This window comes from Neolamprologus multifasciatus, chromosome 1, assembly GCF_963576455.1.
Source record: "Neolamprologus multifasciatus chromosome 1, fNeoMul1.2, whole genome shotgun sequence".
Taxonomy (NCBI): Eukaryota; Metazoa; Chordata; class Actinopteri; order Cichliformes; family Cichlidae; genus Neolamprologus; species Neolamprologus multifasciatus.
In genome coordinates, this window is record NC_140439.1 from 21,835,111 (window position 1) to 21,851,432 (window position 16,322).

At 39.1% G+C, this 16,322-nt stretch overlaps 3 protein-coding genes across 5 annotated transcripts in view; 2 read left to right on the forward strand and 1 right to left on the reverse strand.

The window, feature by feature from the left end:
• znf280d (zinc finger protein 280D) overlaps nt 1-3,514 on the forward strand; it is an 18,608-nt gene extending 15,094 nt beyond the window's left edge. For 2 of the 3 annotated variants that reach the window (XM_085158400.1, XM_085158409.1), the window contains exon 18: nt 1,797-3,514. In XM_085158400.1, the coding sequence (XP_085014526.1) occupies nt 1,797-2,175 (379 nt within the window). In that variant the 3' untranslated portion in view covers nt 2,176-3,514. The remainder of the gene's footprint in view (nt 1-1,796) is intronic. The other variant, XM_085158413.1, reaches the window with a different exon arrangement.
• On the reverse strand, nt 3,011-15,068 carry tex9 (testis expressed 9). Its single transcript, XM_085158415.1, has 12 exons — nt 14,935-15,068; nt 14,098-14,231; nt 13,720-13,783; nt 13,507-13,583; nt 13,333-13,378; nt 12,255-12,337; nt 11,973-12,124; nt 11,644-11,735; nt 10,874-11,047; nt 10,612-10,746; nt 8,435-8,569; nt 3,011-8,357 (listed from the first exon to the last, which is right to left on the reverse strand). Exons 1-12 carry the CDS (start codon nt 14,980-14,982, stop codon nt 8,283-8,285), a joined length of 1,215 nt encoding a protein of 404 aa, XP_085014541.1. The 5' UTR covers nt 14,983-15,068; the 3' UTR covers nt 3,011-8,282.
• Nucleotides 3,629-8,242, forward strand: mns1 (meiosis-specific nuclear structural 1). The gene is made up of 10 exons (XM_085158414.1): nt 3,629-4,383; nt 4,502-4,711; nt 5,903-6,030; nt 6,153-6,255; nt 6,415-6,644; nt 6,795-7,011; nt 7,089-7,196; nt 7,342-7,599; nt 7,691-7,816; nt 7,900-8,242. Exons 1-10 carry the CDS (start codon nt 4,381-4,383, stop codon nt 8,008-8,010), a joined length of 1,494 nt encoding a protein of 497 aa, XP_085014540.1. The 5' UTR covers nt 3,629-4,380; the 3' UTR covers nt 8,011-8,242.
• Nucleotides 15,069-16,322: the final 1,254 nt, after the last annotated feature.

The window sequence follows — 16,322 nt, forward strand, 5'->3', positions numbered from 1 at the left end:
GCTTCCATTTTGTGTCGAAGTTACATTGTGTGTGAAATGGAATCTACACACACAATCCACGCTCTCTATAGTGAATGTTTGCAGGTGCATCTTTGAGGATGGAATTAGCAGAAAGATATACGATACAAATGCGTAGGATTTGTTGGATTTTTGTGAGATAGAAAATGAGAAAAAAATATGTGAAGTTTAAAATTAATAAATTACTTATTTGGAAGTGTGTGTAAGTAATTTTCAAATAATCAAAACTTGACACATGATACTCGTTAAAACCAATAACTACTTTCCTTGAGGACTGTATACATGACTCTGACTCTTTTCACAGCATTAGTCTTTTTTTCCCAAACCTGAAAAAACTTGGTGGATGCAGCAATTTAAAAAAATAAAATAATCCTGCAATTTACACTTCTTCCACTAATGCACAAAGCTGCAAACATTGCAGCTTTATTTACAGCTCAGTCCAGAGCGGCTGTTTCATGGGACCGACAGGCGTTACTGAGGTCTTACAGTAGGTCGAGGTCACTGATGAGGACAGTGTAGCAAATTAAGGCCTAAAACCGAACCAACATGCTCTGTCTTGTGATTTGTGACTAGTAAACATGTGGACGTAGGAGTGCCCCTTTAAGATGACTTAGTAAAACATTAAGAGGCAAATTTATTATTAATATCTATAGATAATAGGGGTGCAACAATACTCGTATTGATATTGAACCGTTTGATACAGTGCTTTCGGTTCGGTACGCATATGTATCGAACAATACAAAATCTTTTATTTATTTTATCAACTTTTCTTCTGACGATGCTGTCTGTGTTGAGAGCTCAGTGGATCTGCGTTCGACTACTGAGCGCAGCGCAAGCTAGCAAGACAGAAGCTAAGCTCGTTGCAACATGGCAACTCCCTTAACGCTACCCGAAATTGAACCTTCCCACCCTCATTCAGATCTGGCGTTTCGAACTATCTTGGTTTTCATATGAAGCATGACCCTGATGGTAAGCGCGTCATGGACAAAAGTAAAACAGTATATCGGATGTGTCACACAATGCTCAATTGGTGGGAACTAGTGCGTTAGCGCAGTTAGCTTGTCAACGTGTTGACGCCGTCCAGCCCCATACACGGGGTGATCCGCGGTAACTTGTTAACGGAGATTTGCTGCGTTATGGCGTTAATGTCATTTTAACGAGATTAACGCTGACAGCACTAGTGCGAACACAACGAATATGACTGCACATTTACTCCGACATCATCCTAGTGCAAAGACAAATGGAAGCAGACAAAAACAACAAGCACACATGCTACAAACTTTACCTGAGTCATTTAGACAGCCGTTAGCACATGATTCTCCTTATGGGGACCTGATATGTTTAATATGCTGCTGAGAATATAGCCCAGAAGAAGCGTATAGTATAGCTTTTATTTTGGAAAGAGCCATTTCTCTGTAATAAACTCTCTTTTCCAAAGATGAGTGATTTCTCGATCAGATAGATTTTATTTTATTATTATTTTGTTGTTTCAGCAACATTAAATTTAAAAACTGTACTTTTGAGTTAAAATATATATTTATAATTTTAATAAATGACAAATTAAAAAGGCATGAACATTGTTTTTGTATCGAAAAATTATCAAACCGTGACACCAAAGTATCGAACCGAACCGTGAATTTTGTGTATCGTTGCACCCCTAATAGATAACTGTAAATGAGTAGGTTCATATTTTTTAAAATTGTTGGTAGAAAATGCATGCTAGCTGAACGTCAATCTGAAGTTTGACGTTATAATGCCGCCCTCTTCCCTTCACACAGGCAGCTCATCGTGGGGCAGCCAGCCAAAGTCCAAGTGTACGTCTTGACATCCTCACCTGCTCAAAAACCAAAGGAAACGGACCCGAAACAAGCTGAATGTGTCTCATCTGGAGGTGCAGCCATCAGCACTATTGACAAACCAGAATTAGAGTCGCCGTTACCAGCAGGAGATCAGAATGAGATTTCCACAGGAACAAGTGTTATCCAGGCTTCCTCTGAAGGTGACTCAAAGACGTCTGTGCTGCCCACTTTACCGTCTTCCTGCACATCTGACCTCTGTGACGAGATCTCAGAGAGCAGAGATGAGGAAGATCAGCGTCCCGACTCTGTGTCTGCGGCAGAGAGTGCGACTGTGGACCAGCAGCCTCAGTCAGATTAAACCTGTACAGACTAACTAAACAATGACTTCCCGTTATTCAGAAAACACCTCACCAGTGTTTCTCTTACAGACATCAAATTTATGATGTTGCTTTGGCTGTTTTGCGGATTCCTGACAGTTAAATGGAAACTAGATGTAAAACGTCTTTATATTTGTGAATTTAAAAAAAAAAGTAGATTCAGTAAAGTTTTATTTACCCTGCAAAATTGATCAGGAGTATTCCCACTAAATATTTTTGATTTTTTTTGTAAGATCCTCCCAACACACAAAGTGTCTGACGCCCTGCTGGCCTAAAGAGGGCAGTGATTGTCAAAAAATCTTGACACATAAATTTGTCAAGACCACCAGATTTCCTTAAAAAAAAATTCCACTTCACGGCACAGAATGCTCAAATTACTTATACCTAAATTCTGCATGTAGTCCTCCTAAAAGTTTGCCTGCAAAAATATTGTAATTACTGAATGTTTAAGCAGCTTGGGCCCATCCATAGCTTTTCCTGGTGTTTTTATTAATTAGGATAGGAGGAAGAGGATCAAGGAAGTGAGAGGCAGTCAAAGTGTTTTGGGTTTTTAATGTGTGGTTGCTACTATTGTGTATGTGCTTTTTATTTCCTTTCATTTTTTATTTGTAATGAACCTCAAAGCTGCTCCCTTTATATAGAGTCAGGTTGCTGTGCAGCAAGTGTAAAAATGTTAAAGTGATGTAGCACATATTTACCTTGATCACCTGCTGGTTTTAAGTAAGTTTATCAACACTAAGATATCTGATTTAAACCATTAGCAAAATACGTGGAATGTTTTTTTGCTTTTTGTTTTTTGTTTTTTTTTTTTGGGGGGGGGGGGGGTTCCCTACCCACATGGAAAGTGATCTCAGCTCTGAGAAAGGTTTGCGTTTTAAAGGTGAACATAACCTGAATATTTTAGCATTGAGTGAAAGATTAGGTAGATTTCACTGTGTTAACTGAGTTGACAGTTCCAGCTTATAAAATAAATACCTTTGGATTAGGTACTAGATGGGTTTTGATTTACAATTACTGGGGGGGGGGATTTGGAAAGATTTTTTTACAATACTGTGTGTTTGTTTTACTTGGCTTGAAATGTCAGAAGGTTTGTTTTAAAAACAAAAAAACAAAAAAAAGATCTTTCACTTGTACAGTACAGCAAGTTTGTAAATGCATCTATGTCTATTAAGGCGCTATAAATGTACCCCCATCAACCTGTTTTTAATACATTCCTATAAAGCTATGGTTCCCCTTAGAACACATTTTCCTCTGATCAACATTCTGGGCTTAGATCCAAGTGTTCCTCTTCTTTGTTATGTAAATAAATCTTTAATACAAGCCAGTTTGAGTGTGATTTGTTTGTTGGCCACATATTTCCTTGATTAAAAGAGGTGTATTTTGATCTTTTTTTTTTTCTTTGCTCTTGAGCAAAGAAGGAAGCTAGTGGTGAGATTTCTTTAGGAGGAAAACTAAAAAGACATACTTTTTAGTTTTCCTCCTAAAGAAAAACATTTGTAGTCAGACTTGTTACTATGAGCAGGGCTGGACTGAGACAAAAAATTGGCCCTGGCATTTATGGTTCTCATCTCTTCCTCACTTCTCTACAGCTAGTGCTTGCAGCAGCAGCCTCCTGTGGTAATGAGACCTCGCTACTAGTTGTTGGTACTACTGTTCACAGTGTTCCGAGACCTAATCAAAAATTAATGAAACTAAATAAAAATATTAGAAGCTAAAATGGAAAAAGCAATGCATCTCCTAAAGCTAACCTCAGCTGAAAACGAAAACTCTAAACTGATAGCAAAGGTATTCTTACATCAAATATTAACGTGGAATCTATTGTGCTTTTCTTCTGACAATTTATTAGACACATTGTTAATACTGTGATAAACATTCACCTGCCTTCAGAAGTGCGTCAGTTATTCATGGCGTGTATCCTGGAAACAATCCTCCATCCTGAAACCGGTTTGAGTTTCCCGGGCCTGACGTCACTGCCAACGCTCACTCATTGGCCCAGTTTAGGAAGACCAAGCGTTCCCAGGACAACGAAACGCCAAACAACTGACCGAGGTAACCCGCGGCAGCTACTGACCCGCTCAGAAACACCGAGGATTAACATTCGCTTCAGTCCATTCGAAGTTTTCTGCGTTAAAGAAAGTTAAAGGCTTGAGTTGAGAAAGCGGGAATCCAGGAGAATAACCTCAAACATGGTAAATCCTAGAAGCGAATTTAACGTTAGCTTGGCTGCTAGTTCACGACCTCAAAGTTAACATAACGCCGGTTTCTGGTCACGTGTTTTCTCCTCCCGTGTCATTGTTGTGGACACAGAGTGGTAACAGGATGTACAGCCACCAGCAGAGGTTAATGGCTCAGCGGCGGGTCCAGGAGCAGCACCGGGAGCAGGAGGCCCAGCGGGTGGACAGAGAGCGGCAGGTCCAGGCCAGCCTGAGGGAGGAGGAGGGCTTCGAGAGGAGGAGGTATCTGCGACAGGTGCAGCAGGAGCTCAAGGAGAAGCAGATAGAGAGCGCCCTGCTCAAGGTTTGTGTGTCTGTTTCGGGGGTGACGTTTGACATTTAAGCACGCTCTATTCGGTTTTATTTTTCTGAATATATTGGTTTTCGCTTTTACAGGTGAGAGATGGATCCATTCTGAAATCTGGTGAAATAAAAAGAAATGCACAAACCTTTTTAATCAGAAAAATCCTTTCAGCATAATAGCAAATACTTCAAATGAAAAACTAAATAAAATTCTTCTGGGATTAATTAAAATGCATGTAAAGTATCCAAATGAAACTAAATAAAGCAGTAGTTGTTTTTCCTTGCAGCATAAATAAAGTAATCGAATACATCTAGTATAAAAGCATAGAATAAGAGATTTTGGGACCATCTCCATTTACATATATAATCTTCTTTCACTGTTCCCAGCACCGCAGTGGATCAACTCCTTCTATCTCACCATAGCACCAACCCTCCCTCCTTAATTATAGCCATGAATTCCCCCTAAGATCTTCCTCTTTTCCTCCTTCTTAGCAGCTCCATCTTCAACATCCTTTGTCCAGTATATCCAATATCCCTCCGCTGCACCTGTCCAGACCATCTCAGCCTCACCTATTGAAATTTGTCTCCAATTTCAGATCTAATATATTTTCCATTTCTAATTTTACATCAGACCAGTATCTTTGAAGCTAAATTCTTTACAGTCCAAAATAAGACATGCTTTTTAAAGTATTGACCAAGTCTTGATTGGATTAAGATGTGAGGAGTTTACTGTCCATGGATCCAAAATGTTAATTCAACTAAAAATGTTAATTTTAATGCCTTGTGACTTGATACTTCACCATACTGGAAAATTCAAAGGTTGTTCCCAGATTTCTGCTTGATTACTAGAAGAACTTGTTCTTTGAGTTTGTTTTTAGTATAGTTAATCCTTAAAAAGCCAATACTGACAGTGCTGACAGGAACAGTGCCTATTGGGCACAGACTCAAGCCCCTAGAGAATCAGGGGGCACTTTGTCTTGTCCTTGAGTTAAAATTATATGATATTTACCCCTAGAAAGAAATACAGAACAAAAGATCACAGAGAGACAGCAGCACATGTTTGTGGCCAGGAGTTCTTTTGTTTCATAATCAATAACTGACTACAGATTTTAGATCCAAACTTTAAAAAATATCCCTCTAACACTTTTCTCTTATCTGAGCTTTAAATGTGATAAATAAATCTGATTCGCAGGCAGAGGAGGATCGAGTTAACCGGGAAAAGCAGCTTGAACAGGAAGAGAGAATGGCCAGGGAGCTGGCCCGCATCAACCACGAGAAGCAGAAAGAGGAGAAAATGAGGCAGTATATCAAAGAGAACAGGTACACTCACACACTGACCTCGTTACCCTGACTTACTGGAGGCTCTGGGTCAGTAAACAAACACTTACATTCGACATTTGTCACTTTCTGCCTGTTAAATATTTTCTTTGTGTATTTTTCAGCATGGAGCTTCGAGAGCTGGAGTTGAAGCTGAAGTCTGCGTACCTGAACAAGGACAGAGCCGCACAGATTGCTGAGCAGGAGGCCATGAGGTTTGAGACAATGGTGAGTCCTAAAGGCCGACTTTCTTTAAATATAACAAATACTCTTGAAGTGTGGAAATCTTAATAGAAAACACCCAAAACTACTACTTTTGGGTAAGTACAAAGAATATAAAGGCTGCTCTGAAGTCTGTAGGTTGTATAAATATGATGTGTCTTTTAGCGTGAAGAGGCAGACTACGGTCGCAAGATGAGGAGCGAGCAGGAGCGGGCAGCTGTTGAGCAGCAGAAGCTGCAGCAGAAGCGCCAGGAGGAGATGGTGCAGTATCAGAAAGAGCTGGAGCAGCAGCTCATAGAGAGGGAGCGCAGGAGACAGGAGGCGTATGAGGAGTTCCTCAAAGAGAAGCTCATGGTGGACGAGATCGTCAGGAAGATTTACGAGGAGGATCAGATGTGAGTCGCTACTAATTCATAATCTCTTCATGATTAGTTAAAAAAATACCTGCAAAAAACAATAGCAAGTGTCTCAGACAACAGCTTCCTTCTAAACGGGATGCAGAGGTAGCACAGGATGAGTGACTTTTTGAAATGTTTTCCTGAAAGGGAGCGGCAGCTGAAACTGGAGAAAGTCCGAGCCACTCAGCAGCATATCGAAGAGTTCAAGAGACAGCAGGCCGAGTGGAGGCGCATGGAGCGAGAAAGGATGGAGGCCGAGAACCGGCGCATCATGGAGTTTGCCATGCAGCAGCAGCACATGGAGAAGGACAGGATAGCCAAGCTCAAAGAGAGAGAAGAGGCGAAGGAGCATCTTCATAAATTGGTGAAGACTCTCGGCTTCTTAACTCTTTGGTGACGATGCCGGAGTGCATCTGTAACTAACGTCTCTGTCCTCTGCAGCTCTGCGTGAAGATTGAGGAGGAGGAGCAGCAGCGTGAAGAGATGGAGCGCGTTCGTCAGGAGCTTTATTTGGAAGAGCAAGAAGAGGCTAACAGGCAGAGAGAAATCGTAAGGAGCTTTACTCTGTCCAGCTTCCTTCCACAGGAAAAAGAGTGTGTTATGTTGCGATTTTGAATTGACTGTATGGTGTGAATGCTTGTCTGATTCTTTGTGTGACAGACTGGTGACTCGCTCTTACTCTTTTGTGTAACAGGAAGAGATGGAGAAGAAAATCAGACAGAGGCTGATGATGCAGCAGACCTTCCAGGAGCAGCTGGCTTTCAAAGAGATGCGGAGGCAGGCTGAGAAAGAGGAAGAGGAGGCCTTCAGGAAGATGATGATGGCCAAGTTTGCAGAGGACGACCGTATAGAGCAGATGAACGCCCAGAAACGACGCATGAAGCAGCTTGAACACAAACGTGAGGTGGAGAAACTAATAGAGGACAGAAGACGACAGCAGGAGGCCGACATGGTACAAATTACTCTTTGATAATTTTTTATCTTAATGTATGCTTTTAATGATGTGCTTTGTGATATTTTGATAACTCTCTTAACTCTTCCAGGAGCTGGAGGCTAAAGAAAGAGCGATTGAGGAGCAGAAAGAGGCGTTGCGGAGACAGATCGTTGAAGAAGAGAGGCAGAGGCTTCTGAAGCGTCACGCGACACAACTCCTTGGATACTTGCCTAAGGTGTGAGGCGGTACACGAGTCACAAATAATTTTACGCAGCTTCAGATCAAACACGTGTATGACCGCTTGTGTTTTGTTTCCAGGGCTTGCTGCGGGAGGATGACTTGGAACACTTAGACGAAGACTTCAGAAAACACTTTAAAACACGTCAGGCTGATGCGTTCTCTGATGATGGCTGGGAGGCCAACGATTAGATGCATCTCCTCCAATCTGCCACTAGAGGGCAGTGTAGAGTTACAGAAGTATAGATACAAGGGACCGATTCAGGGACATATTTTTATTAAGAGGTGCTGACAGGCACTGAGTTAACATCATTCCAAACAGACGTGGCAACTCAGTCTGCCAATGTTTAGCTCAAGAGACAAACCAAATCTATTTATCATTTTTTCTGACAATGTTCTGAGAGACAACTGAAGCCTACAACACTTTTTAGCTTTTAAAAAATAGTGTAGACATTCAGTGGTTATTACTTCCCCCAGTCTAGAGCCTTCATGAATTCTTCTTCTGTGAAGCTCAGCAGCTTAGCAGCTTCAAAATGCATCTGCACACACAAAAAAAACCCTTAAGATTAAAAACTAAGCACAGTATCCACTAAGAGAGTTACATGATGACTCGTACCTTTTGCCTTTTGAGAATGTCGATTAGCTTCAGTTGTTTCTTGAAGGCCATGATGAGTTCGGCTTTCTGCTTTTTTAGCATTTTGTTTTCAGCCAGCAGATTTTCTTTACTCTGATGTTCCTCAGTTATTTTGTCCTTATTTATAAAAGAAGGCAAAAAGCAGAAATTAGTGCAGGCTCAGCAGGACCTCACCTTGTTTGTGCAATCTGAAGTTGTCAGAGCAGATGTTTTAGTGTGCAGCTTAAAATTCAGTTCTATGTACATGTGAAAGATCTTCAAAATAAGATGTTGGTGTGAGGGACATAATAGCATTACCTTAACTCATATTTTTTCTCTGCATCTTTAACTACACCTATGAATTCAAGTTTTTCTGCTATGCCTGTTTAATTAGAATTGCTGATATACAAATAAATATAAGACACTTTGTGGCTGTTGTGTCTCTATAACAAGATTTAATGATTACATATTGGAATTTTGTTTTTGTTATTGGTTTTAAACCTCTGTATTTTAAACAAATGTTTTATTTTGATGGTAGTGTTTATACCTGCAATGGAAGTCTGCTTTTTAATAGGACTGGAAAAAAAAATCGGTCCTGGCATTTTTGATCCAGGCGGCCCAACATGACCACTCAAAAAAACAAAAATCATTATATATCCTGCATACACATTATATATATATTCCATTTTATTTGATTATAGATATTGAAGCAGATAATATAACACTATAAAACAATAATTAGACCCAAAACTAAAATCATAAACACTGTGATCTCAATCACTGTCAGAGAGACGTTAGGGGCTTCTCTCTTTTCCTGTTTGTCTCTTAACCTGAACAAACAGCCCTTTTTATACCTACTGCTTCATTGAAATGGTCATCCAGATAGAAATGTACAGACACGCAAGTCATATAAGACCAACTCAGTGTAGTTGGTGACTTGCAGAGTACACATCACCAGTTTGCAGCATGCAAATGGCATGCAAAATTAAGAAGAGTTATAAAAAGCAAAGCTCTGGATAATATCTTTGAGGACATAAAACAGCACAGCAATATGGATGACCCTCTTTCTGAGTAGGAGGATAATATAGATTATCAACCAGAGGTCAAAGTCAGATCTGATGAGGAGGTCACAGGTGCGAACCTGCTCGTGTTTTGATTTGTTCATGCCATTGTCACTAAAAAAAAAAGTCATCATGGCTATCACAGCCCTTGAAGGAAAAAAAGTCCACGGTGACATTTGGAATGACAGTGATGAGGAATACCCGAATGCTTATAATGGTGCCCTTCTTGCTGCAGTGTACAGATGAAGCAGCGAGACCAAGCATCGACAGGCAGAACTATTTTTCAGGCAACAATGTTGCTTCAGACCTTTTTAGTCCTTAGATTTTACAGCAGACATACTAGAGCAACATCTGATATACTTGCTCCCATCAAGGATGTATATGAGAGATGGGTGCAGCTCCTTCCACTGAGATTCAACCCAGGGCCACAGGTGACAGCTAAAGAATGTTTTGTTCCTTTCCATATAAAAGTGTTACTATAGGTAATAACACTTCTCAGTAATAGTAGGTAACATAACCTTTTTTTTTCTAAATTCTCTTGAGGTTCAATTTACAATTTTCTTTTAGATAGAAACAAAAGGTATGCTGAGGAAAGGACCTGAAAGGCTATGGCAAAAAAAATTAAAACCAATATTTTCAGACATAAGGTAGCCTAACAAGGTAAATGATAGGCAACAAACAAACTGGATGATTAAACACCGTTCTGAGGCTATTTTATTTGGCTGATTTAAGACATGGGTCAAAACTGACAAATTCTTGAATTCATACAAATCCTCCCTTTATTATGCAGACTCAGAGCAGAGCCTCAGATAAGATGAAGAGGTAAAAAATGTCAGCAGCCTCCACCTGTAAAACTATTGCTGTCTTGGGCGGTTGTCTCATTGTTCCCTTTCTTGTGCGTCTGCTGTTAATTTTATTAACACCAAAGCAGCTGAAACTGATTAACAACCCCCTCTGCTACTTAACTGACCATATTAATATCCCACAAGTTTAACTGACTCGATGCTGTACTCTGAAGTATTCCTTTAATTTCTTTGACTAGTGTATATTTCTGATATAAAGACAAACATAGAAAACACAGACATGTTTATACAGGAATCTTTGTTTTAATGCTGTTACCTTTTTCTCCTGTTTCATTTTGTTCAATTGAGTCTTCAGCCTCTCCACCTCCTCTAGAGCTCGGTTCAGGCGTACCTCCACCGTGCTGTGGACAGCTGCTGCTTGTTTGTGGGATCTATTCAGATTTTCTATCTCCTACACAGAGCACAAAAACAGGTGACACACAACAGCAGCTCAGATGAATTACGCTGTCCAGTTTTACTGCTTGTTTTAAAGAAATTGTTGCAGTAGTAATTTGCTCAGAGCTGTTGGCGACACACACCTTGCTCAAACCAGACACTTCCAGTTGAAGTCCATCACATTTTTTGTTGGACTCTGCGGCTAAAGCTCGGTGCTTCTCGATTTGTGTCTGCTGAATGCTCACGGTCTTCTGCAGCCGGGCTCGATCCTCCTCCAGCTCCTTAATCTTTGCGCTAAGCTTTGTGTTTTCATCGTCCTGCAGAGACATAAGTTCAGACACTTCAGTCTGAGCAGTAGAAAAAACAATCCAGATACTACCACCACTATGTCCGGTTGGTTAGCCACCACCATTTTGTCCGTCTGTATCTGGAAGTCCCACAGGATCTTAGCTCGGTCATTCTCCACCACCCTTGGGGGCATTTCCCATTTTGACCTCGGGACTTCCAGGTTATACTCGGCACAGATGTTCCTGTACACTATGCCGGCCACTTGGTTATGGCGTTCCATGTATGCCTTGCCTGCTAGCATCTTGCACCCTGCTGTTATGTGCTGGATTGTCTCTGGGGCATCTTTACACAGCCTGCACCTGGGGTCTTGCCTGGTGTGATAGACCCCAACCTCTATGGATCTTGTACACAGAGCTTGTTCTTGTGCTGCCATGATTAGTGCCTCTGTGCTATCTTTCAGTCCAGCTTTGTCCAGCCACTGGTAGGATTTCTGGATATCAGCCACCTCCTCTATCTGCCGGTGGTACATACCGTGCAGGGGCCTGTATATATATATATATATATATATATCTAGATCTAGATATATATATATATATATATATATATATATAAATATTTACATTACCTTCTTGTAATATTCACATGAGATCTGGTCCAGTTCCTCTTGCATAATCCGGAGTTTTGCCTTCAGGACTCGTATTTGAGCTTCTGAAACTCCTTAAGAGACAACAATCAGATTTATATGCTTGTGAAAAAATCTATATAAGCATATGAAACTTATCACATGAATTAATTAATCTCAAAGCTCCAGTTTGGCCTTCATTTGGGATTCTCAAGGGGCAAAAATCATCTGACAGAAAAAAGCCTATTCGTGGAAAACTATACATGTTATTTAGTCATTGTTCCCACTGAATAAAAATGTGGTTTATTATTTTTAAGTGAAATAAGCATTACCTGATCCTACATTGTCTCCAAAGTTAGGTATTTCATCCACAGCATTTTCATGAACTACAGCATTGTTCATTTTTTCCTCCATGCTGTGAATTGTCTTTGCCAAGAATGAATTAGCAGAATCTTCTACAGCTTCAAAATCATCCTCTGAGCTCCTGAAACAATCAAGCACAATTTCGTGAAAACCTGTAAACTGTGATTCCTCCTGGAGAATAAATCTTACAAAAGATTTATGAACAGAAAGGCTTTAAATGGATTTAGAAATTATATACAAATAAAACTCACCCAGTTTTAAAGTGGGGATCTTTCACTTGTTTTCCACTCAGCATATTTTGTGATCTTGATGCAACAATTCTTTTGGTCGCCTCCTAAAAGAATTACACAAAAATACTGAAGTGACCTTAAAGAACTTACCCTTGTTACCCCAACAGGACACTTCTAAGGTGACCCTGAGAGGTCAAAAACACTGCAACTTAAGAAAACACCAGCAAATAGAAAAATGTGCCACAAAAGCTAAAAAAGCAAATTCACAAAAGAAGTGTTTCTGAAGAGACGATAAAGTAATGGAACAGCTGCAGAAGTGCTGGAAACCAAAACATCTGGAGGATTGCACTGAGATATATTTCAAAGAAATGGAGGATTATATTTTGTGTCGTGGGGTTTAAACAAGATTCATATAATGCTGTCCATCGATGTTTGCTGTTAGCTTTTTACTGTTATCTTATCACTTCTGCTGCTGTTCTTTACTTGTTCATCCATGAAGTTACTGTGTGACCTCTCAGGGCCACCGTACACTTCGCTCACAGATTGCTTACTTGTTGTTTCCAAGTATAAAAAAAAAGAAAAGAGAGAAAAAAAGGGGAATGGGAGGCAGAGCTTTTAGTTTTAGCTTTTAGCTTTTTAGCTTTTAGTTCCTCTCTTGTGGAACCAGCTCCCAGTTTGAGTCCAGCTGACAGTCCCTCTACTTTTGAGATTAGCCTTAAAACTTTACTTTTGAATAAAGCTAATTCGGCTGGCTCACGTGACCCTGAAGCCTCCCTATGCTAAGCTGTTAAGAGCTTTGGTTGAGGGGCGTTTTCTAAGATGCCCGAGCAGTTTTCTTGACTCCCCACTGGCTGCTCCTCCGTGAGGTCTATTCCTGTTAAAAGGGAGTTTTTCCTTACCACAGTAGACAAGTGCTGGTCATATGAGATCATCTGATTGATGGGGTTTCTCTTTAATAGTACTGGGCCTTTTTTCTTCTTTAAATACCAATATAAAACACCTTGTTTTCAACTTCTGCTAAGAGAAATAAAACTGAACAGAGCTGAAAACGTCCACAACAATAATACAAACTGCTGAGCAAAATGCATGAGATACAGACCTTCACACCAGGCTGCTGCACAGCACATGTGTGAGTCTTCGTTATCCTGCAAGTGAAAAGTTAAACAGAGAGATGCAAATGTACATGAATATAAAAAAATATCTTTCTTTTCAAGGTGGTTTTGCTAAAATGATATATCCAAATGATCGGAGATAAGGAAATCAAACCTTTTACCTGGACGTCTCTTCTTCTTCAGTGTCTGTGAGCAGGACATTGGATAAAGGCTTTGAAAGAACTTCACTTTGTTCTCTCTAAAATAAACACAGAGTTTTGACTTTAAAGAAAGCATGCTCCCTTCTTAACTTCTTTCATCTGACTTTTTTTGTGCTACTGCACTCACAAATTTTTTTCTTCCAATTATTGAATGCAAACCTGTTAATAACTTACCATAAGTTGCTCAGCCTGTCTAACTAAATCTGCTGTTTTGGCTTCCAGCTCTGCATTAAGGAGTCTGTTGGAAATAAAATAATGAATAAGCAGATTTATATAAACAACTTTCAACAAGTTGAAATTTAGTGCTGCAGGATTGTTGGTGATACAAGTGGGTCACTCTATCTGGAGTTACTTTTTATTATTATAGGTAACCAGTACTGGTCAGTGCCCTAAAGAACTACTGATTAAACAAGTGCAAGAAATAGTCCACATATAACTTATTCTGACATAAATGAGCAACTTAGACTAAAATGCAATGTTAAAATTATCAGAAGGGTTAGTGCAATTACTATATACAAAAATAAAGTAAGCAGGTGTGAGAACAACTCCTACTTATACTCTTCTTCTTTGGCTAAAAGTTCATCTGTGTGCTTCTTTGCCTGACCAGAAGCAGATTTTGACTGTGCCCTTATTTCAACTCTTTTGGACCTTTCAGCCTTACTGGTAGAGGATGGACGTTTCTTGACCTAAACATCAACAAAAAATGACATAACAGGAGAGTTATCAACAGCTATGAAAAAAAGGTTTTTCCTTTGACTTATTATTTTAACATAACTCAAATTTCAAGCTATTTTCTTAGTTTTGAGTTATTTTCTCAGAAGTTTCAGTTAGTGAGTCGAAATAATGTTTTGTTTTTTCAGTGGCACAAACAAGCATTCAAAATTTCACATTCCATCTGATACCACAATACCAGCATTTATTTGTTAGATTTATACTCGTTAAGCTCTTTTATTCTTTTTTCTATTTAACTATTTTCCACCTTTTGTACGTGTTTTTGCTAGTTTACCTGCTTTGTTCTGTACTTAGCTGTTCTAATTCCTTTTTATAAGTGCTGCATTATTTTATATTATCACTATCAGAGGTTATCCAGTTCACTAGAACATGGCTATGCCATATTATAAGGCTCTTTTTTGTAACTTTGATGTGCAACAGTAAGAATGAGACTGTGATGTTATGTTTTGGTGTTTTTTGTTTTGTTTTTTTGTATGTATTTTTTGTGCGTGTGGATTTTATTTATTTATTTATTTTGCTTTGTCAGTGCTCCTGTTGGCGGAAGCAGAAACGGTTGCCATAGTTACTTCAGTTAGTAAAACATTTTGGTTAGGCACAACTACAAAGCTCAGCTTAATGGTCTGAGAGACATTAACATGAAAAAGTAATGTTACAAACCTGCGAAATGAAGGGCTGGCCCTTTTTATCAGCACTTCTTGCCGCCATCGTGTCGCAGACCAAAACGACGCGTTAATGGTTGCATAGCAACAGCTGGTACACCGCGGGCACAGTACGGCAACCCATGAAAGACAATTACCGAGATTTTTAAACGATTAAAGCAAGTCATTGTTTATCGACGTTGTGCTAAAATACTAAAAAATAATGTTTAAAAAGGGTACTCGGATAGTTGCTGAGTTATTTGTTATATAAAAAACATTTACTCACACTTAATATTCATTTTAATACAAATAAAGGAAACCTAGTCATATGTTAACATTTTATTTCATGCAGACTCAATGTGAGTTGAATGACAGAATACGGTCCGCGTCTTTGTAATAACTAAGTACGTAGAAGAAATATTTTGGCCCAGATGCTTCCCTTGAAGACAGAACTGATAGGTTAGATAGCCACCAACCACACCTAACTCAAAAGTCATTCTGCACAGCTTCAGTCGAAATCGGATGTAGAAGATGGAGTTATGGCTCTGCAAGGACATCCGATTTCTAAGTTTGCAATGATTTGGCTGATGTATTTCATTGCATTGATTTAAGAATCAATAGTTCAATAGTAAAAACAATTACAGTGTAAATGTAACAGCATTGTTTATACTTGTAACTTCAAAATAAAAAGCTTACATTTGCTATTATTACAGTATTACCCTGTAATTAATAATATTTTTATACATTTTACGCATTAATCCTCTGGTCTCTATCCTGGCCATTTGTGGCCACTTCTTTCTCTCTTTTTTGTTGACCATTTTTGCTGTGTTTATGCCAATGTAATGAAAGGGTCTAGATTTTTTTCAGCTTTAATAATTTGCAGCTTCTTAAATTCATCAAAAATATATACACTGAACATTGTTCCCTTGATCATGGAAACTTTTCACCACCCGAAACCCATTATTAGGACATTTTAAAATTCCTTGTTATTGACAGTGCTAAATCATGCAATTTCATCATTTACCCATTTTTGGCCAAACAACCAATTTCATGTAATATTCTTAGTTTCAAATAGGGGCTTTTCATGTCTTACTACACTGCAATGGACCAATAGAATGACACAGGTTTGATCTTAAGGATCTAATAGTTATATTAATCAAATATTACAAAGGCTGCAGTGAATTTCTGTTGATCCAGGTTATTGAGCTTTGAGTTTCCCAGTCAAACTTAGCTTTTGAAGCACATGCTAAAAACACTTTTACTCTTGTACATTTCATAACAAGATACCATAGCCAAAATATTAACTCTCAAAAAAAAAAAAAAAAAAATCAAAGCTGCAGCTGTAGCACATACAGCAACAAACACTGCTAGTAAATGTGTCCTTTATGCAGGTGCAGAAAGTGCTAC

Bases quoted from the DNA above. Each gene is read 5' to 3' on its own strand.
- mns1 (XM_085158414.1), top strand. The intron at 6,645-6,794 runs GTGAGTCGCTAC...TTTTCCTGAAAG, and splicing joins ATTTACGAGGAGGATCAGAT to GGAGCGGCAGCTGAAACTGG. The intron at 7,197-7,341 runs GTAAGGAGCTTT...TTTGTGTAACAG, and splicing joins CTAACAGGCAGAGAGAAATC to GAAGAGATGGAGAAGAAAAT.
- tex9 (XM_085158415.1), bottom strand. From the start codon at position 14,982: ATGGCGGCAAGAAGTGCTGATAAAAAGGGCCAGCCCTTCATTTCGCAG. The intron at 12,338-13,332 runs GTCTGTATCTCA...TAATTCTTTTAG, and splicing joins TGCAGCAGCCTGGTGTGAAG to GAGGCGACCAAAAGAATTGT. The intron at 8,358-8,434 runs GTACGAGTCATC...TTGTGTGTGCAG, and splicing joins ACATTCTCAAAAGGCAAAAG to ATGCATTTTGAAGCTGCTAA.